The following is a 27,347-nucleotide window of genomic DNA, read 5'->3' as shown; positions in this document are numbered from 1 at the left end:
GAACCAGCGAGGCAGAGCTAGGTACGTGTTACCCCACACAAACAGCGGTAGCTAGGAGGTTCAAATACTCTCTCTAAACCAAGTACTGTAAATCCAGAAAATTCAATTAAGGTTACACTTACGAGACAACAGAGAACAAAGCAGAGAACATAACTAAAGCTCTCAGCCTCACCTCAGCCCTGTAGAGACACAAAGCTATAACTATTCAATGACAGAGAGGCATTTTAGCTCCTCAAATTAAGCACTTTTAAAACAATGCTATACATTTTCCATCCTTTGCATGCCTGGATGCAGGGCAGAGAAAAGGTGTGGGGGATCGGGGCAGGGGGGGGGGGGTAAAGTGGCAAACTGTACTGTTCTGGTTGGGGATAGTTACAGCTTCCCCATAAAATTTATGTTCTGTGCATTATATTATCAAAACCTGAACTTAACTTTAATTTAGCTCAAGACTTTCCTTAGGATAAACTATTAAAAATCTGTTACATGAACGCCAATTAAGAAACTCAAATAAAGTACTAGCACTCAATATTCCTAATGAAGACACCATTAAAAAATTAAAAACCCCACATTCATGCAGTCCCCTACTCCAAAAAAGTCTAGAGCAAGAGCAAAGAAAAGCAAGTTAGTATTTTGACTTTTTTTTCCCCTTTACTTGCTGTTTTAGAGGACTTTCAGAGTGGCCAGATCTCTAAAGGATGGGTTAAACAGGACTCAATATATCTGCACATCGAGAATACACTCTTGACCTCCTGCTAAATTGCCATCCCAGCCTTACTTTGGAGGAGTAACAAAAGTGTAAGGAACAGATTCTCAGGTATTGATGCTCCAGCTACAATGCTAGGGAAATATAAAGAATAAAATTGAACAGAATCATCTGTAAATGTGCCCATGCAATTTCATCCTGTAAAACTGGTAAGATACAATGCACCTTTATAGAAAACCTATATAGAAGACCTAATTCTATTATTTCACTTCTCTACTAGCTACAAAAATGCCCAAGTAGATTACATTCTACAGTGTGGTGGGATAGTGTCCCTCCGTGTTTCCATCCTCATATTTGAACCTACTCTATAAATTAATATCATCTCTGGCAACATTACAGCCTTCTCAGGAAAAAGGGACTCAAAGAGACTCCAGCATCCAAGACAACTGGTCTGGTAACTAGACCACTGGATAAAGTCTCCCGTTCCAGCACTTCTGTCAATCTAGTTCTTTGTTTCTTTTGGCTTTTTAATAGTATCATTAACTAAAAATGTAACATCTCATCTTAGATCAAACAGTGTTTTCCATTAAGTGCAAACTGGTATTCCTCAGGTTTTGTTTTTCTGGAGAATCCTCTGCCTCTCCTACCACCAAAATGTTCCCTACACTTTCCCTAAGGATTAAATCTGCCCTCAGTCCAAGCCAAATATTATACACGCAATTGCTTCAGTTTGGCTGTTGAGTTTGAATGAGTTTAAATTGCTGGAATTCAGCCCCAGGGAGGAGCTGGTTGATCTCCTTTTATAGTGATCTGTACGTTTTTGCTTTTCAAGAATTTCTACAAATCTCTATTTGTATTCACAGTTTCTTTTAAAATTATTAATTGTTGTTAGTTATTCTGCATAAAACCCTAATTTCATGCATATTAAACATATGAGCTCATAGTAGCGCCCTGTCCTTCATTTACAAGGAAAGGTGTCAAATACTTTCTTTTTCTTCAGGAAAGATGTTCTTTTTTGGCAGAACAGAAGCACTAACTCCACTGTTTCAACAAGAAATTCCAAAGATACGAGATTCTGTTATTCTGAGGTTTCTGTTCTCTGAAACGTAAGTAGCAGTTACAGTCTTCTTGCAGTGAACTAACAATAGATCTGCAGTCCATGCTGCTCGTATGTGTCAACAGGCTTTATGGCACATTGTGCAATGCACTACATTCAATAGAATTTGTACGAATTTGTAGTTATTGCACTTCTTGCAAACTAACAATAGAGATTTTTATAGACAACTGTAGAGAAACAGGGAGTCATGACTGAACAGAACTTTATTAATCCATTGTTTAAAAAATAATCTGCAGTAGTGTCAGCCACAGACTTCTGAGTAACAAATCCAAGTAAATCACTTGGTTTGCTTTTGGATACCAGCATTCCAGAGGCAAAGAGACTAAATTAAGTTAAAGTCATAAGTGTCAGTTATTCCACACAGTCAAAACAAATCATCAATTGACTACACACATTCATTGAGAGTTAACAGAGTCAGGATGTAGCTCACACATTAACCGAGATGAAATTACACCTGTTAGAAAAATGTACTGGTTTTATTTATCAGTAGGGCAATATAACAAGTATAAATTCACGTTTAATATTAACTGGTTTAGCAGAGAGAGGATATGTTCACCCCTACAGCAGTGTGCAACTCACAGGCTACTGGTACTGGTGTTTTGATAGCTGGATATTAAACAACTCTACAAGCAATGGGACTTTGCTATGATTTTTCTCCATCTTTTCTTGTAAAGAGAGTTCTGAGGTTATAAGGCTACACATGTATTTAAAGAAGTACGGCTGCATCTCTCTGCTCAGTCCCAGATTTACTCCAGCTTCTTCCAAATGTAACGGAGCTCAGAACACAGACACATGAAAGTTACTGCAAGATAGGGAAGAATGTGATCTTATACTGTCAGCTATTCCACAGGAACAACCTATGTGCTCAATACATATGAGATAATTTATGTTTTTTCAGTGAGAAGTGTGCGCGCATGGGCAGTTTCTCCTGAATTTACTGTGTGGCAGCTTTCCAAGTCTCACATCACAGAAATTCATGGACACAAACTCTTAGGTGTCTATCATACATTTAAAGGAGAAAAATGTTTACATATTTTTGGGGACGTGGTCCTTATTTTTTTCAATAATTCAAGATCTTCTTTGCATAAAGAAGTAGTACATATACCCTTGGCTCAAAAGGATAACAAAACAATAAGCTGATGAACACTCAATAAGGCTGCAGTTGTCATGGTGAAAGGAATGCAAAATGATAGAAAAATTACTTGCATAGTATAAAACTAGTAACTAGGATGCCAGGTTTTTAACTGGTATTCTCTAGTTAGACTACAGGAATGAAAAATCGAAAAGGGTGAGGCAGAGGAGAAAACACGGAGATAAAACCGTAAGCAATCCAGCGTGGGTTGCTCCTCTGACTAAACGGAACACCGTTCTCCCGAAGGCCCATGTCCTCATGTAGCTACCTTAGCTCTTTCTGTTGCTGCCCTGCAACATCCACGGGCAGAAAAACTAAGCTTTTTGCAAGAAATAACAGAGGTAATGGATGTACTGCCAGCCCTCCCTGCTGTGGCAATTTGGAGAGGATGATGCGTTACGCACCATCTTATTTGCTGTTGTGATAAGCTTCAGACATGTACCATTATTTACTACATGAGGCTGAGAAAATAACACAGGTTACCAATTCTGCTGAAGAGAGATTACAACAATAGAAATTAACACAGGGAAGAAGAGATGCAGACAGCTCTTACTCTGAGTCTCAATAAATAAACTAACCAGAGAGGATAAAAGGTCAATATTGAAAATTACTTACAAAGAATCCCCTGCGCCACAGAATATTAATTAGGACAAATACAAAAAAAAAAAAAAAAAAAATCAACCCGAACCCCCCCAACTGTGCAAAACACAAGCATCCGCACTTTCAAAAATACACATTTTAACACTGTAAGTCATTACCAGCAAGAGAACAGTTAAATTGATCCAATAGTCATAGCTCTGGCAGAAGAAGCCTAGCAGATTGAAGAAATCGCACACTAAATCATATACAGCTCCCTTCAGGCACCTGCATATCTACCAAATGTGGTTCACTCATTTCCAGTTTGGCACAGCTATTCGCAGCTTTGAAGGACCTGCAATGAAGATGACTGACAGGAGCCATCCTATTTCTGACCATGAAGTTTCAGCATACCTAAAAAGAATGTCTTTGCCCGTCAATCAAGGTATACATTTAAGATGAATCTGTCTTCACAGTGGATCTCCACAGACAGCAAGGGAAGCGTGGCACAGAGAGGGCAGTCTAGTGCTCTTCTGTGGTGACTGAATTTGGTATTTTCAGAACAGTAAAGCAGTTAAGGCTCAACAGGATTTCAATTGTCTTTGATTGCTTTGAAAAATCCCTGTCCTGATTCTTAGTCTGATTACTGAAACCTGCTTTGTATCTGTTCCCGCCAACATTATGTAATGGAAAAATAGGATAGCCGAGAATTAATGCTATTGCTGTCCAATGCATCTTGATTTTCGTTTCTTTCCTTTATTGATGTTCTTTCCTCATCCTACCACAGTGCACAGTGCAGAAATATAATCTGGTAAAAGATACCACATTGCAACTTTCTGATACACAGCTACACCCGTTCTCCATACAAATTTCGCTCTCAGTAGGAAAAAAGCTAGCTTTCCCAAGTAGTGACATTTCTATTTAGAAGCCAAACATGTATCATTTGTACACAGTCTATGCTTCAACTTCTTGGAAAAAAATGAGCTTTTACCTGAGAAAAATAGATTATCTTGAAGCTGTCCTGCAATGCAAAATTTACCCAGTCTAAGATGGTCAATTCAAGCTGCCTTTACCTATGTGCCTGGGGATCCAAAAGCTTTAGGCAATAACTGGTCTCATCCCTGGCAAGCATGCAAGCATGACTGCTTAATCTCAGGCTGCTTTAATCCCAGGAAAGATGGAGTTTGCAAACCAAGCTTGTACAGTCAGGCATGACTCATTTATTAAGGATAAGGAGTCCAGGGAAATCAGGTGTGACTCATAGTAAGGATTAGCTACTTTTAAATCAGTTCTTACCTATGTAGTTATGTAGAACTCGTTTTCTTTTGTTAAAACCGAGGATGGTGATATTACCTAAGAGCAAGAACACAGTCTTCTTTTGTAGAGGCCAAGCACTCGCATCCAGATTTTACTATTAGCTGCGCTGCACAGGATGGTGTAAACCAGGGATAGAATACTACCAGCTGTTAACCTGAACTGCTTATTAAGGGCAATTTTTAGTGTATTTCTCACTAAAATGATTTTCCAGTACCAAAATTTGGATAGTACACAAAATAAATAATCCTAACTTTAGGCTAGAGCAACAAAAGATTAAAGGCATGTTAAAGCCTAAAGAGCTTAAATTCTGCTTAGTTGCTGCCTGAAGCCTATACGAACTCTGCTTTATGCATTAAAGCCTTTCAGGGGCCCCAAATCCTCTTTGTGGACATGTCCATGATTGTCCAAATCCTGTGGCTGCAACGTCTATCTCAAACTGAAACACCCATCAAGTTCAGAATAAATAGGTATACCTTTACCCGTTCGTAAGCATAAGCAGATTTACTGGATTAGGCATGAGAGTATTAATATAGCAGGCTACATTTAAAGACACAGTGAGCAGAGAAGCCACTTCTATCTTTAAACAGCACTGATCATCATTGGATGATGTGGCTTTTCTCTCCTCAGCCACAGCACTCAGAGCCACGTCTCCCCCTCAGCTCTCTTCCGGAGGGGTACTTCTAACTTTTAAGCTACAGGTCATTCTGAAAGTCAAGATGGGGCACTTCCAAGTACTATTGCTATCACCGTTTTGCTCATGAGGGACAACTATTTAGCTGGACCTGGTCATTCAAATTAAGGCTGAGACAGGCGAGTTATTCGAACCTATCTGCAAATTTCAGTGCCTCTACTTTCTATAGATAGCCTATAACGTAATCCACTTCCTAAGCATAGCCTGTAGTGCCCTTAATTTTGTGTGCTGAGGGCTCTTTACTATAATGTGTAGTCCTGCAAAACACTGTGATAGTTCTCATGCAACGGAACTACCACGAGGACTTGCAGTTTTTGAAGTCACGGAGAAGCACGCAATGACAAAGCACCTCTGCGGTATGCAGCCAACAATATCACGTTCCATGCGAGACAGGGCTGCGGAGCTTTCTCAATGCTTTGTCACCGAGATGCCACTGCTGCGTCATTCCTGTTCCCCAGTTGTGGACAATAGTGTGAAAAAGACTATTCTCTTCAGAAGTTTTATTATACCATATGTATGTTAGCACTGAGTGCCAATAGTTACTGTAGTGCTGTGGAAACAGAAAGGAGTTCAGGAACTTCGAATGAGGCAGAAGTGAAGAAATAGGAACTGTAGCTTGCCAGGAAAGATTCGTTCTTCTACAAACGGTACCAGTAAATGGATCCTATGAATGTGTCTAAATTCTCAAAGATGATTTTGGGATTTGCGGCCTACTGAACCACTCGGCAATTGCTTCCCAGACTATAACTGAAACTATAACCTTTCTCGTACAATAGCGCTGTGCTTGTCCTTCCTCGGGAGAACAAGGAGAGCTCAGCCTAGTCCACCATGATCTAAAAAACCACCTTCCATCTTCTTACGAATGCTAGAGACTTCTGGGATGCCTACATTTCCTCAAGACGTAGACTTCACAGTAAGCACAAGCACTCTTCTTAAACTGTGTGTACAACTTTGCTTGGTAAATGCAGTTTACTGCCAGTGCTACCTAGAAAATTCAGTAAGCTGAGGACAGATAGACTTGCTGTCTTAACAGAGAGCAAAGCAGACATGCTGGCAGCATAGAATCAACCAGACTGGGCACATATCCAAAGCCTGCTATCTTGCAGACCTCTCCCATGCCTGACTGGGTATTTCACCCAGAACACATTGTCACCAAGTCTGTTCCAGGAGCCAGTTTGCAGCAAAAGCCAAACTTACAACACTGTATTCAGAGGTACCCTACTAACAGAAGCCCAGGGGACGTTTATTTGATCAATTTTCCCTTTACTGCTGCAGTTACAGGTGAAACAGCAGATTACCATGTGACAGAGAGATTGTACAATGGTTAACAAAGGCATTTATTGTGCGTGTGTGTGTTCCAGTGCTGTTGCAGTTCAAGTGTGCAACCTGACATAGCAATGTTGCTTGGGTTTTATATGGAACTAGGACTGCTATACGATAGAGGTTTCTGTATAGATATGCTTGTGTAAATACCTGATACTACAGAACTGTATTTATACCTGGGTTTTGAACAAGTATGATGGCATCTACCACAGCTGACCATGGTCATGCAAAATGCTGACAAATAAAAGGCAGCAAGAGGTGTAGCAACACTTCTAACAGCCATCTGAAGATCACAGAATCGTATAGGTTGGAAAAGACCTTTAAGATCATTGAGTCCAACCGTAAACCTGACACTACCAAGACCACCACTACACCATGTCCCTAAGCACCTCATCCAAACGTCTTTTAAATACCTCCAGGGATGGCGACTCAACCACTTCCCTGGGCAGCCTGTTCCAATGCTTGACAACCCTTTCAGTGAAGAAAAATTTCCTAATATCCAGTCTAAACCTCCCCTGGTGAATTTCCTAATATCCAGTCTAAACCTCCCCTGGTGCATTGAGTGTTGGTACATCAGATGCTGTACCAACACTCAATAGCATGGAAGAGCTAAATGCACAAAATCAAAAGCAACTTTGAACTCCTTAATAAGTACATTCAAATAGTTCTGTGTTGACAACATCAATTTCATCTACCAGTTTCTGGCATTTGCTCTAAGAGATCCACATACTCTCATTTTGCGTTGAGCAGCAGTTACCAAATGAAGGTCTCTGTCTCAAGGGGCTTGTGCTCTGAAGCTACTCACTATTCAGCTAGAATCACATCATCGGGCATTGTCAGCATGGTTTCTTCAGCTTCAACAAAGTTACCGTAGCCAACCCAGAGATACTTGTTTTAAATATGTTTATTAATGCTTTGAAAACAGGAGAAAAAGTGGAAGTATTAGAATCTGGACAAAGATCAGATTTATGATCACAGAATGGTTGAGGTGAGAAGGGACCTCTGGAAGTCACCTGGTCCAGCCCGCCCCTGCTCAAGCAGGGCCACCTACAGACAGTTGCCCAGGACTGTGTCCAGATGGCTTTTGGGTATCTCCAAGGATGGAGACTCCACAACCTCTCTGGACAACCTGTGCCAGTGCTTGGTCACCCTCACAGTGAAAAAGTGTTTCCTGATGTTCAGAGGGAACCTCCTGTGTTTCAGTTTGTACTGTCGCCTCTGGTCCTGTCACTGGGCACTGCTGAAAAAAGGGCCTGGCTCCATCCTCTTTGCGCCCTCCCTTCAGCTATTTATACACATTGATGAGATTCCCCTGAGCCTCCTCTTCTCCAGGCTGAACAGTGCTGGCTCTCTCAGCCTTTCTTCATAGGAGGGATGCTCCAGTCCCTTCACCATCTTTGTGTCCCTTTGCTGGACTCTCTCCTGTAGCCCCGTATCTCTCTTGTCCTGGGGAGCCCAGAGCTGGACACAGTATTACAGGTGTAATGAAAATTACAAGGTAAAACTTTACACTCAAAATAAAAAAACAAGAGAAGAGGAAGCATAAAACTGAGAAATCTAACAAAGAAAAAAAATATTTAAATATCCAAAAGTGTAGAGAAGTAATACATTACTATCACACCTCAAGAAAAAACAGCAAAACAGCAAAAATTGTCCAGGTATAGAAAAGAAGCGTTAAGTCAGCATTATATTCTAAGCTGAGTATTTGTGCATGAATGTTCTTTATTGCATTACTGTCTTAGCTTCTCTGCAAGTGAATGGCAAAAAGATACAGATTGGGCATGACATCATTATACTCAATTCCTCACATTATGACAATTCCTCGGAGTCTTCCAACGGCAGCAGCTTTTGACCAGTAGCAAGGTGTACTAAATTCAGACCAGTCACCTCAAAGTGGAGGGTATTATGCTTCTCCTACGACTGTTACTCTACCTGGCTTGTTTCCATAGCAGTGTTCACAGAAAACAGAATAAATCAACAAGACAATAACAATGCACACAGTGCAAAGCTTCAAACAAAATGCAGGAAGCCTATTCTATGGCTGCCTTAATTTCACTTTAAATTATGCTAGTGTAGAACACAGAACAGAAACAATTTAAAATGTCTAATACCAGGGTAAAAGAAAACTGAGCTTACAATGGTACTGTTTTATTTCAGGTACAGAAGGGCTCTGCTGGACTTGGGGCATAGAATAACTGAGGGTATTAATATCTATTCCCTGCTCACCACAGACTAAGGCAACTTTGGGCAAGTTACCATCTCTGCTTCATCAGCGAAATGGAGATAGGATTTTTCTGCCTCATAGGCAAGACTAAAATTAATGTCTATAAACTGCCTGAATAGTCAGGAGTTTAATATTAAATATTAAAATTAATATAAAGATTTTTAAACAGGTAAAATGTAAAAGGAAAAAACCCCTTCCACTAACAAATTCTGAGCTATTACCTAAACCATATATAAAATCCCTCTAGAAAAAAAGTATGAATCCATTTAATTACTTCCTTAACTTGTGAAGTTTACTTATTATTTCCTGCCCTCCAGAGTATTCATGCAATTCTATACATCTTTCCAGAACAGTAAACAACTCAAAAAGTTTCCATGACTGAACAAGCAGTGGTCAAACATAAGAGAAGGGCTTGCTTGTGCCTGGGAGCACGGGAGGCAGAAAAGAAAAGAAACAATTAAGACAAACCAGGTTAGTAAGGAAGGCACTTACTAAAGAAAAAAGAGCACTTGTAATAATTTATTTCCTCTTCCTTTAGTTCTCAAAGGCAAGCAAGGGAGAAGAGAGATTTTCTTGGAAGATAGAATGAGGTCAAGGAGTTAACTCATACATGTACTTATCAAGACCTTTCCAAAAATAACAGAAAGTATAAAAGGAAAGATTTTTTCATGGAGAAAAAAAGGACTTAAAAGAATCATCCAGACAGTCATAACTGATATGAAGCAGAAAATACGGAATGTGACCAATCTGTAATAGTATGATATGAGCCCTTAAATGCAGGAATGGAAACTTGAAACAATCCATTTGTGCATCAACAGAGCGTATTAGAAAGGGAGTTAGCATCCAAAAGTAAGAAAGAGAAGTAAAGAAGTAAGGAAGACAAATAAGAATGACGTATGCTTAAGTTCAGCTTAAAATGTTTGGTAAATTCAAAGCACATGAGTGGTAAAACAAGGTTAAGAAAAGAAGTTTAATGCAGTATCAGGAAACACTGTAGGTTTGGGGGGGGTGTCAGAGCATTAGTTCTTCCACACTTGCATTCACATATAGGTATCTGAATAATCAGCAGTTTGATGATACTGATGTACTAAAATACTGAAGAAATCCACTGCACAGTCAATTACTTCGGTATTCAAGTGTGCCCAATAAATGCAAAATTGTAATGTGAAAGCAACTGCAAATGCATACTAATTTAGGAAAAGAGAGCTCCCTCAGCCCTCCAAAGGAGGCAGAAGTAGAGGGTGTCACAGAGGTAGATTGCTGACATCAATGGAGACCATGGGCAGCCTTAAATTTTAGTGTGAACTTCAATTCCATTATAACAAACTCTTATATCACAGTTTTTCTGTATAGAGGAGAAGGCTGTGTAGCATAAGAATAAGAAGCAACTAATTCACATTATATTTAGATAATAAATTTTATGGTGACAGAATCAATGTTTTTTTCTGTAGTTTCATAATGCTTACTATAAAGAGGCCAGGAGCCAGGGAATATAAAATGCAAAAGTTATTATGATCAGCCTACATAGCAACATGAGGAAGGGTTAATCAACACCCTAATATAAGTGCTCTTACATGAAAAATAAAGAATTTACAGTTACTTTGTGGACAAGCCCTTATTCATAATTCATAGACAACACAAACCCCACACACATATACAGTACAGAAGATCCTAAAACAAAATTCTGTAATAAGAACACTTGGAGGTTTGTAAGGTTCTCTTACTTGCATGCGCTATAAGGCTTATTAAAAAAAAAAACCAACAACCCCCCCCCCCAAACAGCAATTCACTGCATTGAAGGTTTTCTTAACGTCTCAATGAAAGCATGAAACTGCACAGACCGTGACAGGTGGCAAATTATGAACTACTCTCACTTGTGTGTGCATTTTCATTAACATGCTTACATATTGTTGATTAGCAAGTACTAGACTCACACCTATGAAAATAAAAACCTGACTCTTAAATTTATGCTATTGACACTAAACCTACAATATTCATTTTTCTATAAAAATACTTTTTAAAGTACACCTGTAAAACAAAACATACATTTCTATAGTTAAGAAAAAGAAAATTAATTAAAAAAAAAAAATCAAAACTTCCCCTAACGTGTGCTCCATTAACTCAGTCTTGTATACAACAGAGAATAAATTAAGAGGTAAATTATTGTGAACACTACGCTCTCCAAAGAGAGAAAAGAGACAAAACTGGGTTATATAAACAGTTCAGCAACCTACATACTCCATCTGAATTCTAGTCAGAAACTTTGGGAGTGACTTCTAATCTATTTACATAAAGCAGATGCCAAACAAATTATATTTACTATGACTTTCTGCATGTATGGTAGCTTTCACATAATTTGGTTTCCTGAAGTTCAATAATGTTTAGTAACAGACAGAGTTCACAGATGGCAAAACTGAGACTGAAAAATTGTCAAAATGCTCAAATGCTAATTACCAAATTCCACCAAGCCAACAAACAGAGCAGTAAGTGTTCCGTAATTACTTTCTTTTCAATGGTTCAAAAACTGTCCCTCTTTTAAGCTTGATGGATAACATAACCTCACTGGAAAGAGCAACTTCATTTAGTGAAAAGAATGCAAGGGAATATAAGAGTTGATAAATATTACGGGGAAAGAAATGTGTATCAATCCAATCTTGACTTGGCCAAATGCACTTTTGCATCAAATTTGAAATGGTAACCCTTTTTCATATCTTATCATAAAACTTTGGCTACAACATGAAAATGGACAGCCATGGCAGTCCATCTTTCTCTTTCAAGGTGTATCTGTTTGTCAAATTCACACCTCTCTACCTTATCCAGGACACAATCAATAATGCAGCAGCTGGGAATTTAAAAAACAAAATTGTCACACACAATAAATTCTCATAACTTGGCAACACTGGGTGTACATGGGTTGAAAGGCTTTGCTGACACACCAGAGTAGCTTGAGTGCTGGAAACAGTGCAGTTACATTAGTGCAGCTCTCCACTCCACCTATTTGTCCCATCGTGCTAAGATGGTTATGTTATTCCATGTTCTATTTTATAACATACTTAATAGGGCACATGCTAGCTACCAACTCAGTAAGCAAAATTTAAGGCACATTTTGTGTCTGTGCTTTGATTACAAGCTCCTTGGAACAGCAAGTCTTCCTAATTGTCTGAAACCCCATTTTGCACATTTTGAATACTTTCATAAACCAGTATTTTTGGACGAAGGCAATCCTGTGAGATATTTCAATTCTTTGTACGTTCTTCCTGACTATACAATTCTATTACCCAATTTACTTTTGTCTAAGTTGAAAGAACAGACACCAAGATGCACCTAAGGGACACAACAACATCATGACGACATGAGAACAATAAACTGGTAAGGTGATTAGTATTTTTAAAGTGCTATTGTTAAATATATAAAATGAAAGAGACGGCAAGCGATTCAAAAGCGAGTTGAATATGAAAATAAGAGAGATAAATGGACTTAGTCTTCCTAAATTCATGATGAAAAAGACAGAGTGGTAGCACATTGTCTCCTCCTGTCATTAAATAAAGAAAATTGTCATCTGTACCCTAATCCTCTTAAGTTCATCACAGGACTACACAAAGACTGACACAATACATATTCCAAATACATTAGCAGATGCTGTTATTCTTTACTCCAATATTGAAAATGAAGAGTTTTGATTTGATGATACTAATTTAGAGGACTTCCACGTCTCTTTACACCATGATGATATGGAGGGCCACAGGTGACTAAAAATTTTGTATTTCACCACAGAATAAGCAAATAACAGCTTCTTACGCCACTGTTTCAATCACGACATTTTCATTCTGTGTTCTCACTCTGTTCAAGCCTAAAAGCCCATTCCCCCCTTACAAAAGCATGGGTGTTGACTGCACAAACTCTACCTCATTTTTGTTACTTGCAAAGCAATAACCAAAGAGTAACACCGTAAGATTTCCATAACAATTTCAAATATTACAATAAATAGCAAGTTCTGTGATGATCTAATCAATAACTTTAAAAAACCCAACATTTTTATTTAAAATGAAAAAGAGTGACAACATACCATATTCTAAACCTTCCACCTTTAAAATTGCTATTTGGTCAACCAGTTGCTGATTAGGTTCCATTAAATGTTAATAGAGTACTACATTTAAATTACCCCGCCTAGACAATTAACAAAGACAAAGAACCACTAATCTCAAATCAGCCACATGGCCAACATTATTACAATGCCCAAATTAGTCTTCTACTGTGTCCCACTTGGAGTTCAGCTTCTTAGCAGTCTGCCAGGAGCTGCTGTCCTTCATTGCCTGATAATGCCATCTGACAATGGCCTACAACACCTTTTGCGATGAATTCAAGTGCTCTGAAGAAAGGGCTCACAAAAATGTGCATTTCTAGCAATCTGCAGACAATATGCCTTCATCTCCTTTGGTTTTAATAATGTTCCCTTTGGAAAGTGAATCAGTTGAAGACTGTTCCAATAAAATAATAATAGTAAGTCATAGTCTAGACAAGGCATAAACCACTGTCTATACAGTTTGTGACAACGTCCTTGTTTTTCTTTCTTCCACACTTTTTTTCCAAAGACCATGCAGTGAAGGCAGTTTGATTTTATCCATATTCTTACTGTAAACATTAAGAAATATACCAAGGACAACCAGTAAGCCTGACCACACGTACCTAAAGGGGAGGGAGAGGAGGGGGGAAAAAAAATTACCATTAGCACTTTATCCGTAGTGATTACATAGCAGTATTTGTGGATTAAATAAAAATAAAGCCCCTACATTAAGGAGAGGAGTTTAATTTGTGTTTTGGTTTTTTTTTTTTTTCCTTAATGGACTCCGAGAAAGAATTTGCTTGAATCTTTATTATTACTATCCTTCCACCCTTCCCTTTCCCGTCCTGGCTGGAGAGCTTATTAAGGTGCATTTATAGTTAAATAATAACTAAACAGTAGCTGTTCTTTCTCACATGAATAAAGTAGTCCTGAGGACTTCTAGTATGTTTTTCCTTCCTACAGTTATGAGAGCTATACTCTCTATTACTGGTCCAAAATGTGTTCTCACTCAGTGCCTTATATCCACACTTCTCAATGTAAGCACATTTTTGTTCAGCTCTCCATTATTTTAAGCCTCAAGATTTTTAGCTGGAGTAAATTCCATTTGGGCATTTGGCTGTAAGCTTTGTTCTTAAATCTCAAATAAATTTATACATAGCAATAAAATTGAATACTATTTTGTTTCAAACCAGAAGCAATTAGGATCAATGCAGCAACTTAGCTGCATTTTTCAATGTAAGCTCTTCCCTGAAATTAAAAAAAGGGAAGAAACCCAAGCTCAAAAATCTTGCAATTTCATATATCAAGATAATAGAAGCTTGCAGTTATTTAAAAGGGCTAGCTAAGAACTCAAACCTGAGCTCATAAAAGGGGAAACAATACTGTAATGGAGAAAATGCCTTCCTTTAGCCAAATCTTCCTCCACAGAGAAAGTACACAAACAATTTATTAAGTATCATAAGCACTAGATATTATGTAAGATTTTTCTTAAAAAAACAACAAAAAAATGCCAACACATGGACTAGCTTGTCTTCCAGACCTTTAGAAAAAATTTCTCTACCATGATTAGCATCAACAAGCCAGTCAATATTTACAGCAGATGGCCAACATTTGTAGAATTAAAGTCTGAATATGATTAATTACTGTTGTTATATTTCCATGATGAAGAATGTAGTTTTTTACAAAATATATAAAAAACATTTAAAACTATAAATACTTACTGGAATGTGAATGGCTTTGCAAAGAACAAAAAAGAAAGCACAATGGTCATTGCTTTTCTTCCTGTTGTTACTGCAGAGGAAAACAAAGATTTACTTCTTTCAGAATTCAGTTACAGCAAAAGAACATAATATAGTCTTCAATATTAGTAAATAACCTCATTACATAATTAAGTGTCTGGCTAAAATGACGATCATCCTTGGTGCAAACACAGACTGCAGATGCACCAGTCCACTGCAAAATAGCACTAGAACCATATGCTATTTGAAATAAGTACATTGAATCAGTAGTATCAGCTCCAGTCACAGTACCTGCAGCAGAGAAACTTCCAGAACAAGACTTGCTATTTAATAACTTCACGCTAATCAATTCACAATATCTGAAAGCAACAAACAATCCTTGTAAGTGATGGTATAAACTAATCTGTTAAAGCAGAAAAAAGTAGTATCACTATTTGGATACACCAAATCTCTTGCCATTTCCACCTCATGTGGTGGAACTTCACTTCAGGGGTGTTTTGGGCTTTATTTTTAAGTGGAATGGGATCAGTATCCTGTCATTCTTTTGAAGTTACTGAAAATTTACCTAACAGTGCAGAGAAATACAATTTTGGTTAGAAACCTAAAAGACCAAGGATATCTGCCTTCAACGATTACGCATTAGGAAGTTTTCATCAAAAACATTAAGAGATCTTCTTCTACATGTGACCTTATCACTAGAAAGAATCAAGGTAGTAAGAAGAGTTGAGAACACAATCCTGTTACCAAAACGGAAGTAAACTAGCTGTTCGGGTTACTCTCAAATTAACTACAGCTCCAACAATTATTTGAACAATTTCAATGCTATCTGCTATGAACAGGAATACAGTGTTGCTAGCAAATTATGTACTGGGAAACCTTTATAGTTTATTACTGAAACAAAACCAATAAATGTGTGAAAGTTATAGAAAATGTTTTTTTTTTTAAAAAAAGTAACAATGCAGCCAGGTGTCTAAGTTTAGCTATGGATGTTAAGGCCCTAAGAAGGTGTTATATGATAGTGCAGGCTTCTCACTTAAGAAATACTCCAGTACAATTGTCTGAACCAGAAGAAAACAAGGTTTTTTATTAACAGAAAATATTTTGCTTACCATGAAGTACTTTTACTATACCGTACTGGAAAGCCTTACTTGTATAACTACATCCGCATTAGTCTTAGTGTAACATACTGACAAAAGGAACCAATGACTACAGATGTATTTTCATGCCGTTATGGCTAATAAAGCAAGTTTCATTCTCCCAAACCCTCCCCCACAGACAAATATTTACTTAAAAGCATGTTTTGTAGTGGAAGAAACAGCCTTCACCATGGCTTTATCTGCCCCAATCTCAAATTTTTATAACAATTTTCTTTACATTTTAAGAAATTTATGCGCATCAAATAAAATCATTTTCTATTACATGAAAAATTAAAGGAGAATGAAAAAGAAAATTGAGTTTTAATTAGAAAACAGTTTACAGATGAATAATTTAAAAAATGGTTACATTACTTCAGTTTTTCTAATTACGATTATTTCTGTTCTTTCAAATCAGTTATTAATTAAAATATTTATGTAACCATTTCCTTCTAAATTAAGTGCCTTTTCTTCTTTTTCCCAATTAAGTCTGATAATTTCTCATTCTGCTAATAGAAATACAATTTTCATTAAACTCTTTCACCCCACTCCCCCCCAAGAAGGGGGAGCGTGGATGGGGGGTGGGAGGGACAGTAATGAATGTGGTGTTCTTCCAAGGCACAATAAACATTTTCGCATTGCTACAGGCAAGACAGAAAGGGCTCAAGTGTTAGGATTGTCAAGGTCAGGCATAAGAAAACCTGGGAAAGGTTTGCTATTCCACAGCACTTTTAAATGTTTTTTAGCACAGTAAGACTTATTTATTTTTTTTTAAAGACCTATTTTAATACATGAACCAACCCTCTCATCTGGGCCAGTTTCCAGTCAGGAGATGTACTGAACTTTTTTAAAAAGAAACATGAAACAGGAGTGCTGCAGAAACAACAATTAATAGGAGAACAGAGCATGCAATCCTCATGTCAGAAAACAACTGCCTATTTTCTCCTCTCCAATACTGCAAATGAAGTAGAGCATCACCTGACAGAAACCAGCTTTTAGGGGTAGAGAGGAAAGTAGCTCCATGGCATCTTGCTATACCTCCCCCCCCCAGGCCCTTGTGACTACTTGTGTTTGTAGTTTTAAGAAAAGGTAACCTGAGGAAGGAACGAGCCTGGTGTAACTGTTCTTGACAGACTGTAATGACTACATAAATAATAGGAGAAGCTAGATAGGCAATGACTGATTTTTGAAAAATACACTCAAGTTACATTTTAAGTTTGGAAGCAGTAATTTTCTACAAACAATTTTAATTTCTATAGCAGTTGCATATAGTAAAGAGTAATAATTTTCAGGACAGCCTGAAAACAGGTGCACAGGAAGATGCTGAAAAATTATCAAGTGTCAGACTTTTTCTTTAGTGTTGTTAGATGCATAAAAAAATGTTAACATCACAATTAACTGCTGTTGAAACAACAACAGGGTCATTTCCCCTTATTCCAACAGTTGAGGACATTCTGATACCTAAACACTTCAGTCAGTTGACTGTTTTACAAACCCATAATGATACAAGTTAAAAGCATTCACTTGTAATACAGTTACGTCATTTGGCTGTAGCTAGCTTTGCCACACTCAGATAATGCCACATACTAAAATATGCCATGGCCTCACAAATAGAGATGCAAGCCATGATGAACTAGTACAAATAATTTCTGAGCCACAATTTCTGTTGCATCTGTCTTACCAGCGATTCCTTTGATTTAATCATTTTCTATACTAGTTCTTCCATTAAGGATCTCAGGCAGGCATAGTATCAATAAGGTCTGAACACGCTTCCTTCTCTGAAGCCATACAGTTGTCCTTCCACACAGAGTATGTTTAGTTTTAATACTTTTCATTGTTTCTAAGGCACACATCAGCCAATGCATTAGTAAAGACCAAGCATAACCAGATGATGTTACTTGCCAGCGTGGTGCTGAGACTCATTGTGCTCAGTGGCTTCCTCATTCATAGAGAGCCAGACAATCTCAGCCAGTAGGATTTCTCTCTCTCCACATGATTTTCCCAGATGACTGATTACTCAATGTGAAGAGTATGTCCAGTTGCATATGGGATAAGAGTCAAGTCTGAATATCTATAAAGGTTGAGAATCTATAATGGTTGTGACTGCCTCTTGCTTCATCTCCTCCTTTTCCTAATCCATCACATTCCTGGAGCATGTCAGTGCAGATAGGTCTGACTTGCATTTATTGCTAGGAAATTATTATATTATTAGGCGAGAACACCACATCACAGAAACTTTTTATTTCTGCGTGAACTATCACAGGAGCAGACAAGATGGCATTTGGTGACTTTCTTAGCCTGGAGAGGATTCCAGTAACTTTTGACATACTTTAGGGACTTATAACGTTCCACGTTCACGTGTGGCTAGCAGACACACCAGGGAGTGGCCCAAATCTTTTCAACATATTACTGATCAGAGTTCTTGACATTTGTTTCTTCTGACATGGTTGATACAGTCATATGCTGTACTAGGCATTTAACAGAAAACATGACTGCTTCCATTTTTGTGGGACAATTACATCAGAAGTCTAGAAGAAGATCTGAAAGACTAGACAGAGTCTGCTTGTGTCATTAACAATAGACTTGTACCTGTCCTGTGAATACACAAGTTGCAGTTTAGAGATAATCCAGCAGCTGTTACACAGCCCACCAGAAGTTTGTTTAGTTCAAATCCTGACTTCCAAAACTAATACACACCCTTTATTCCCTTCAGTTTAATAAAAACAACTGAGGAGACCATCACAAAAGTCAGAATTTGTTCCGCTTGAGTTTACTCTGAACTGAGTCTGGAGTGTACACGTAACGTTGTTACAGCAGCATTTCACTAAGAGTGGATAGACATTCAGAAGCTTCAGGGGAGTTCTTCATAGTTTTCTAGCAATACCATTTGTTGGAAGTCTGTGTTTAGAGACTGTGACACTGCCTACTATGCCTTACTGGAACATCCTTACTTTTCCTTCCATGTTTCAAATAACACCTGCCTTTTCCTTACACCTTGCTATACATTTCCATTGCAATTCCTCCGTTTAGAACAGCGTTGTTTCTGCATTAACACACAGCACAGGCTATAGGCACAAGATTACTTAGCAGGTTCTTCAAAGCTGAAACTGTGGCACAGAAAGAACCAGGAAGCTCTCAAACACATACTACTAGAGAATATCCATGCTACACAAACCATGATCAGTCAGCACAAAGAACAGAAAAAAAGCCAGAGTGAGAACAATTCTCAAAAGCCCTGTCCTAAATAATAGAATGGGATTACTTCATGTTTTTATACCAAAAGCAGTAAAGATATCATTTGTTCATACCTGTTACAGCCAGAAGGGCACCAAAGATTTTAATCAACGCTAGAACAAAGGATATGCCAAAATACCCAGTCAGGGAGAAAAGGAATGCATAACCATAAGTCTGAACTGGATGCTGCAACAACAACAAAAAAAGCCTGTTAGGAAAATGTAAAACAAACCCTGAGGTATTGCAAAATGACATAAAACTACAGACTTTAATCAATTGCTTGAGCAATAATAAGCTGTTCAACAATGCATTCATGCAAAGATCCTTATTTAATTTTAGTTAAATAATGGAAAAATAATAATGAAATTATAAGCTCATAAGTCTGGTCCTGTGATTTTGTTTCTTAAAAAATTACCCTATCTTATACATCAAAGACTGTAACAACTTGCTTAATGTATGAATTATACAAGTCAACCAGTTTACGTGATGAAAATATAACTTCAGAGAAGTGGTGAGATTTTTCTAAACCATACAGAACAATGTTTTGCAATGAGGTTTTTCATAGAAAAAAGGAAGTCTTTACACCTACCTTTGAGCAAAATGTTACTGCAGGGCTTAATCCACTAGTGCATGTTAATCCAAATAAAATATACACAAAACCTATTGAATAGGAATACAAAACCTAGAATAGTTTAAGAGAAAATAATTACCACGTGATACTATACAAAAGGACAAAATTAAATGTTTTCAAATGTTTGGCTCATTAATATGTTCAGCTTCTCAGAGTTGAATTTGCAGTGTTCAAAGATATTTTTACTAGGATTTCTATAACAGCTGATGTACAGTGAAAAGTGAATAGTAAGTGTTAGAGACGTTCTTACTACCCACAAGTACATAAGTTTTGTAAGCTAGTCAATTGATAATATCCTGAGGTCAATGTTGACTGTGGTAAATCCTTCAAATTCAGGATTTCACAGCCTAAATAAAACTTCACACAACTATATAATTAAATAGTTTGAATAATATGTTAAACATATTTCATTTTCTGCTGCTTATCCTGCACAGTAAAGGTGCATATTACCTTAAATGTGCAAAGGTTAGCACATAATCACTATGAACTGCCAGAAGAAGTGTCACATAAGTTTCATCTGTGTCACTTCAGTTTACGTACATGGCACACCTGCATTATGGTTATGAGATACAAGATTTTCATATATGACCTGCTCTGGCCTAGTGCAGTAATCAGAACAGGCTCAGCAAACAGGTAAGCTCTTCATTTTGTTTATACCCTTGTTTAACTCATTGCTTCATACAAAAGCGACAAAAGAATCTCCATCCTGTCTTTTCCCATGTAGAGGCAACAACAGAAGCTGGAACTGCCCATCCATACATCCTCCCGTGCAGTGGGAGGCATTCAGCTGTTTGGGCAACATTTAGTGGCCTTTTCTTGTGAAAAAGGGAGACAGTGAACAGAACTATTCTACACATTACCACCTAGAACACGTTGATTTACTACACTTTCAAAAGTCAGTGTCAATTACAGGTCTACTTCATTTGACACAGGTTTCATCAATTGTTTTCTTGTTATACTATCTCAATTATTTGCAAAAATAAATCTATTAACAATTGATAACAATGCCATGAGACAACAGAACACTTATCACTGCTCTACAATAAAGGAGGACGAATATACATTTCAGGAACAGAACTGCTTTCAACCTCTTAAAAAACAATGACCGGATCTTCAGAGCTCTTATTTTACAGTGTTTATACACACAAAACTTAGTCTCTAGTTCTTCTTTTGCCTCTGCATCCAGCTTTTCTCCCAAACTACCCAAAGACCTCACTTTTCACAACTAGGAATGAGTGCCACATTGCTAGTTCCTTGTTAGGCAGTGTGATATAAGTCACTTCCTTAGAATCACACAGGAGGCAAAATTAGGTGTAACTTTCCAGAACAGTAGTTACTATTTCAGCCACAAGACATCTTTTCTCTTTTCATAATTGCTTAATCCAGGGCAAATTCCAAATTCGGCAACAAAACAGAGATCCTGTGGATGACAGGTTCCTTTAATATTCAATTTTATTTCCAGATCACTGTCCATTAAACATGATCTCCGATTCAGAAGACCCCTTAAATTTTCACCCACAGTTTCAGGTCTAGAAAAATTATTTCTGAAATTCTGCTTGTACTTCTGCACTGAATTCTCCAACCAAAATCTTGTAGCGTAAATCTCCAGGCCTCAAACAAACAAAACCTTTATATCCTTAATCACTACACTGATTCTCTACAAGTAGTACGGGTATACAATATGAAGACCAACATTTGTCAGACTAAAGCAGAATAAAAAGTAAAGTTCTGGAAATAAAAAGAGCATCACAAGTAAGGCACTTAACAATTGTCAGGTGACTGTTGGCAAGATGCAAAGTGGGCAAGAACACAGTTACAGATTGTACTTTGTTTTGGATTTCAGAGATTACAGCCATAGAAGGCTGCACTGGGTCAGGTGAAGTCCATCTAGCTAAGATGTCTGCCTCTGGCAGCAGTCAACAGTGAATACTAAGAAAAAGTACAAAAATAAAACAGAATACAGTGACACTTTTCAGGTATATTCTTCCACTTACCAGAAACTTACAGCTCAAACTTCTTGAGCCAACCTAAATCACTTTCAGCCATAAATGAAGCTTCCTTCTAACTAATTTTCTCTCCATTTATGAAACTATTCTCATAAATGAGAAACTAGATTTTCTAGTTAAATGTCAAATACATGCCAAATATGCAAATTAGATTTCAATAATTTTTTTACTTGTGGCATATTCAAATAACGTCTGTTATAATAAAATATTTTCTTGTATTTACTCAATTTTAGAGAAAAAGACGCCAAATTCAAACATAACTTTTGTCTAAAAAGAAAAAAAAAGTCAGACCACACAAACAGATAATCTGCATTCTAAATAAGTATATAAAAAAACCTGAGCAAGACTTTTTCAAAATCATGTATTTCACTGAATCAGGAACACACATATTCACCCATTCCGAAAGTCAGAGTTCTACTGATTTCAAAAGCTTAAAAAAAGGCTGCCTCTCAAATGTTAGCACACTCTAGAATTGGAAGTTTAGCAAAGAAAAGCAATTTGTTCCATGTAACACATGCTTATTTATACCAGAAGAACAGTATATATTTTTCAGAGATTAAGTGCATGATCATACAGAAAACACTCCGCTGATTTCAGGCCTGCAGGGTAGACAAAGAAATTGTTGCTAGAAATAAGTGGTTTTGTAGCTGCAATATACATTTGAAGTTGCACACAGAAAGCAGCACCTCTGAAAGGTTAAAAAACCAAACAAACAAAAAGCCACCAAAAGCCCCCAAACAAACAGAAAACCCCAAGAATAGTACACCTAGAGCCCTTTACATATGCAAGAGAAAAGCACATTAAGTTTCATGTTTTGTCATTGTATGCCTTGTCTATGATAGAAGGTGTTCTTTTAAAATTGCAAATCTGGTATTTACCATTTCTGAATTAGAACCATTGTGCAACTTCATAGCTTTTTCCTGTACATTTCCTATAACTGCATCTGCGCAGAGGGCAAGGGATATTAGGACCACACCTAATATAAGAAAAAAACAAACAAACAAACAAAAACCTGTTCAGAATTTTTATCAGCAAAGCAGAGTAGTGACGAAAACCACTCTGTACTTATCCTGAAGAAATTTAAAAATCTCAGGAGCAGAAAAATAATAATAAAACCCCCTCTATATCATATTCTAAATGTCAGCAAAACTATTTCATTATACTAGTATAAAGCAGTGTCCATCCCCACTGTCTCCACCAGTTAAGCCCCAAGCACTGTGTGTCTCTAAGCTTGATAGGAACATCTGGACATTGCTATAAAGAAGCTAGCTGTAGTTTTTGTAGTAACAAGATTGAAAGAATGTCAGTTGCATTTATTGAGGTATTTTTAACGAAGATAAATAACCAGAGAATACACTCTTTTGAGTAGTTAATCCTAGGTTATTTTTCCTGACAAAGACAAATAGAAATGTTAGATGTAATGATAAAATAAATGCAAGAGGATTCACAGTGGAAATCTTTCATTGTTGAAATATTACTTTAAAAAACTACAGTTCAGTTAAAAAATCCATGGTTTTAGGTTACCATATTTGTTCACAACAAAGTCACTATACAGTCAATAATGTAATCAGCTTTCCAATAACAAAAATTAATAACTCTTTATCCATGCCAGTCACAATTCATTTCCCAACCTCCAAACTTCGATTCTTTCATGACTGTAGCAACTGTTGTATTTAATGTTGCAAGAGTTAGAAATTAATGATGCACACAGGTTGAAATACCACTTTTCCTAACTATACAACATTACAGAAGATATCGGTCATCAACATCGTATTTACTGTCTGCTCTAGTCTTAGTTCCTTAAAACTTCTTACATGTCAGGGAAGAATGAGGAGTGGAAGACTAGAAACAACCAGTGTTATATTTTCTTACTATTATGTTCTTACTACCAGATGTCTCAAAATAGGCATTCTGATGGACCAAACGGAGTATAGGCTCCTGACAGAAAAAAGAATCCCAGCTCCTAGGATTTTCAGAATTGAAAGACTTAAGATTTTTAAGACCAATGAAGTTTAAGGTGGCATCTCCTTGGCCAACTTCTGGATACATGGGAACTTCCAAACCAGCGTTTTTAGTTTGGGAACCATTTCCTTTCCCAGGCTAGAATTACGCAACTGAAGCAACAGAAAATTCTTCATTATTCAAAGTTATCAGGCATTGGAAAAGGTATGGAAAAGTCAATGGAAATGACATGATAACCTGAATAATATTGGTTATGCTAAAGACCACAGTATAGAGATATGAACTCCATGGATTCAGCTCTGGTCCAAAGGTATAATAACACCTCCAGCCTTGTTGCAGATCACTTCTGTAAAGTGATTGAGTATGTCTTCGTCTGTGTTCTCTATCGTGCTGGTTCCAGCAGTGCTTAATGGCCCAGGCACATCACTGGACAAATACATGGGTTCAGTACTGGATTGAGATGAAAAGGTTACCTGGAATCTGAAGTGCAAGTGCGCATGGAAAGGAGAAATGTAGGGACGAGACACATGTTAATATTACATACATGCACAGTTAGAGTATGAAGAAAAGCATTGTTCCACTCATTGTGATAGCGCTGCACCTGCCAAGCAGCCGCAGCAAAACCATGAACAAGACCATGAGTAAAAACGATTGGAAGAACTGGTCCTAAATTAATTCTGAAAGAAATTAAACCTGGAGGTCTTGCACCAACAGACTTGATCGAAACACTACATTACATTGTATTTTACACTGTTAATGGGATGCTTGAAGTAATTAAAATATTAACACTGCTTATACATTTATAAGCTATTGGATATTTACAGAAGTTCCTCAACAATACATTCTCACACTTGCAATCCCCACCACACAAAGGTATTAGACTAGTGAGTTGTTTGGAGTTTACCTGCCCATTATGCCCTCTTTAATACTCCACATTTTAGAAGTCTCCCATACATAAGATTAGAAGACACAGTAGAGGTAACTAACCAAGTAATATAATTTTAACAGTGAAGCTAAGGACAAAACACTTCAGTCTGCAAAAGACTAAACTGCACCTGTACAAACAGTCACGGGTGGAGGAATTTTCATGCAATTGATACTTTTACTGTGTCTTCACCGAAAATAGTTAATTTCCACTTACACCTGTAATGCCAGAACAGGGGAAGTTCCTGTAGCACCAATGTTTCAAGACTGTCTCCTTCTGCACACCCTTCTCTTCTAGTTTCTCTTTTGGAAGTCCTGTATCTATTATTCACAGCTGTTTAGGATATCTACCACTACCTCTCCAATTTGATAATGCTAGGAGATGCTTTGAGCTCTTAGCACCAACTTCATCTTGAAAAGTATACCTCTACCTTAGTTACAAATATGTACCTGTTCTGGCAGAAGAGAGTTTCTGTTTTCTTGGCTGACCTCTTTCATGTGTAAACAAAATCTGTGTAGATTCCTTTTTTGGCCCAGCAATACTGAGATTAGATTTCAATAGCAGGAAAAAAAAAAGAAAAAAAAAAGAAAAAAAAAAAAAGAACTTGTAAAATTGTTCATCCAGATAATATTTTACGTCTGCTCATGCTCCATTTTTAGTATTTGCATCAGACAACAAAGATTATGTGTTTTGTTTAACTTCAGAGCATAGTTTTGCTCTCTCAGAACTGTGAAATGTAAACAGCTTGTTCTTAACAAATTAGAAGTTGTATGAAATCATGCTAGAATCATACTAGTTTGCATGGAAACAGTTCTACATAAATGTGCATAAATCACTGGAAGGAACTCGGGAATTTAGGGGGCATTAAGTAGGCAGTAACATAAAACTGCAACTTTAGAAAACAGTAATTTAATTTGCTGTTTATGTTTTTGAAAGTTTTAATATCCTTAAATACTTTTATTTCTTTGAAGATACCCTATGGAGATACAAAATTAAATTCTGCCTCTCCGCTTTCAGTTCTTATTCTGTAATTTACATCAAGAAAAGTGTAATTATTCAAAAGAATATGCCATTTTGCAGAGTGAGCAAAGTTGTTAATAATTCTTATCACTGGTTTTACACTTCAGAACCTATGTATTTCTGCAATACCAAAAATCAGTACATTTCTTGAAGGAAGGGACCATCTATCTCCGCAATTCATCCAAGAAAAGGAAAAACTCCACCTTTCCCATTATGAAAAGTTTCTTCTGGTTAAATGAAGTGAAATGGGAACAAAACAAAACAGGCAAGAGGGAATAGAGAAATACAGAAAGAACCTTCTCAGAAGATGAGCAGAATTTCGAATCACCTTCCTAAGGGGAGATTCAGACTTTTGAATTCTAGTTCTATATTCTATTTTCACAGAACTAACTTCCTCCAAATGGTAGTGCTCTAAGCTTCAATACATACAGACTTGTTTAAAGTGTTCAAAATAAATTAATAATGAAAGACAACCCTATTTATTCTCTGAAGACATTTAAAGCTTTTAATCTTGTGTTTTGCAGATCTTTGAGGGCGTCAGGACTTTGCTACATTTGCTGCACTTTACCCTATCCCATTCAGTTGAAGAATCAACTTTCCAAATCTTTTCAGAATTAAGTCATAGCACATATTTAAAACAATTCAAATTTTATAAAAGAAATATATTAACATGTGAATGCACTTAGAGGCTATAGTCAAAAATAGCTGTAATGGTAACACATATCTATACATCAGAAACACTAGGATATAATTACATGCATACCAATGTCATACTGTACTCAGAATATATTTTTTTTCAAGTAGCCACCCAGTTACACCACACAAACACATTAAATGCACAGCAGGTTATATAATTCACAGATTTTTGTAATCTTCCACTACCAGTAGCACTAAAATTACATTAAAAGGCATGAGAATGAATTTATGAGGAAGGCAAAAGATACATACAGTTTAGCAACATCACGAATTGATCATTACTAATGATCACTAGATGAAATAATATTCTGTGAGGACAAAAAGCCTTTTCTTAAAACCGAGAATTTATTTTTAGGAACAAAACTTCTAAATCAGTGCCTCCACTATTAAATAAAAGTTTCACACTGAATGTCTGTCATAACAGTTGTTGTAACTCATCTCAGAATTTCAAAAGAAGAATACACTAAAAGGTGAATATTGAAAAGTTTTCAAGGTTCAGTATTAATCCAAACACTGGCCAAGTAAATAACATGGATTTTATGAATAACCAATTTGCCTTGTCATTTAAGAAAGAAATTCAACTAAGTTTTTAAACCCAAGCAGGTTAAAATCTTTTCTTTGCTTCTGATTTTACACAGTATAGAAAAGTTAGAACATGGGCACTCCAACTAAGAACTACAGCAAATCTAAGTGAGACCGTCAATTAATATAAAGTAAATGGTTCTGAAATGGAAAAAGACTTAAAGATTTAAGTAGAAAAGACAACTAATCTTTTGAAGCTTTAAAGTGGTCAAACTGAATTTTATATTTATTTTAACATATCTACTGGGAAGTATTTCTTGAGAATAAGCACAA

General features: G+C 37.0%; 1 protein-coding gene across 2 annotated transcripts in view; it reads right to left on the bottom strand.

Moving 5' to 3' along the window:
* Nucleotides 1-7,437: 7,437 nt before the first annotated feature.
* Nucleotides 7,438-27,347, bottom strand: part of SLC35B3 (solute carrier family 35 member B3) — a 30,439-nt gene continuing 10,529 nt past the window's right edge. For both annotated transcript variants that reach the window (XM_075493868.1, XM_075493867.1), the window contains exons 6-10: nucleotides 22,768-22,865; nucleotides 19,842-19,934; nucleotides 19,327-19,438; nucleotides 14,868-14,937; nucleotides 7,438-13,769 (exon numbers count right to left, since the gene is read on the bottom strand). In XM_075493868.1, coding sequence (XP_075349983.1) covers nucleotides 13,619-13,769; nucleotides 14,868-14,937; nucleotides 19,327-19,438; nucleotides 19,842-19,934; nucleotides 22,768-22,865 — 524 coding nt within the window. In that variant the 3' untranslated portion in view covers nucleotides 7,438-13,618. The remainder of the gene's footprint in view (nucleotides 13,770-14,867; nucleotides 14,938-19,326; nucleotides 19,439-19,841; nucleotides 19,935-22,767; nucleotides 22,866-27,347) is intronic.

Source organism: Mycteria americana, chromosome 2 (assembly GCF_035582795.1).
Source record: "Mycteria americana isolate JAX WOST 10 ecotype Jacksonville Zoo and Gardens chromosome 2, USCA_MyAme_1.0, whole genome shotgun sequence".
NCBI lineage: Eukaryota > Metazoa > Chordata > Aves > Ciconiiformes > Ciconiidae > Mycteria > Mycteria americana.
The sequence above is the reverse complement of the archived record's forward strand: the minus strand, read 5'-3'. Positions and strand labels throughout refer to the sequence as shown.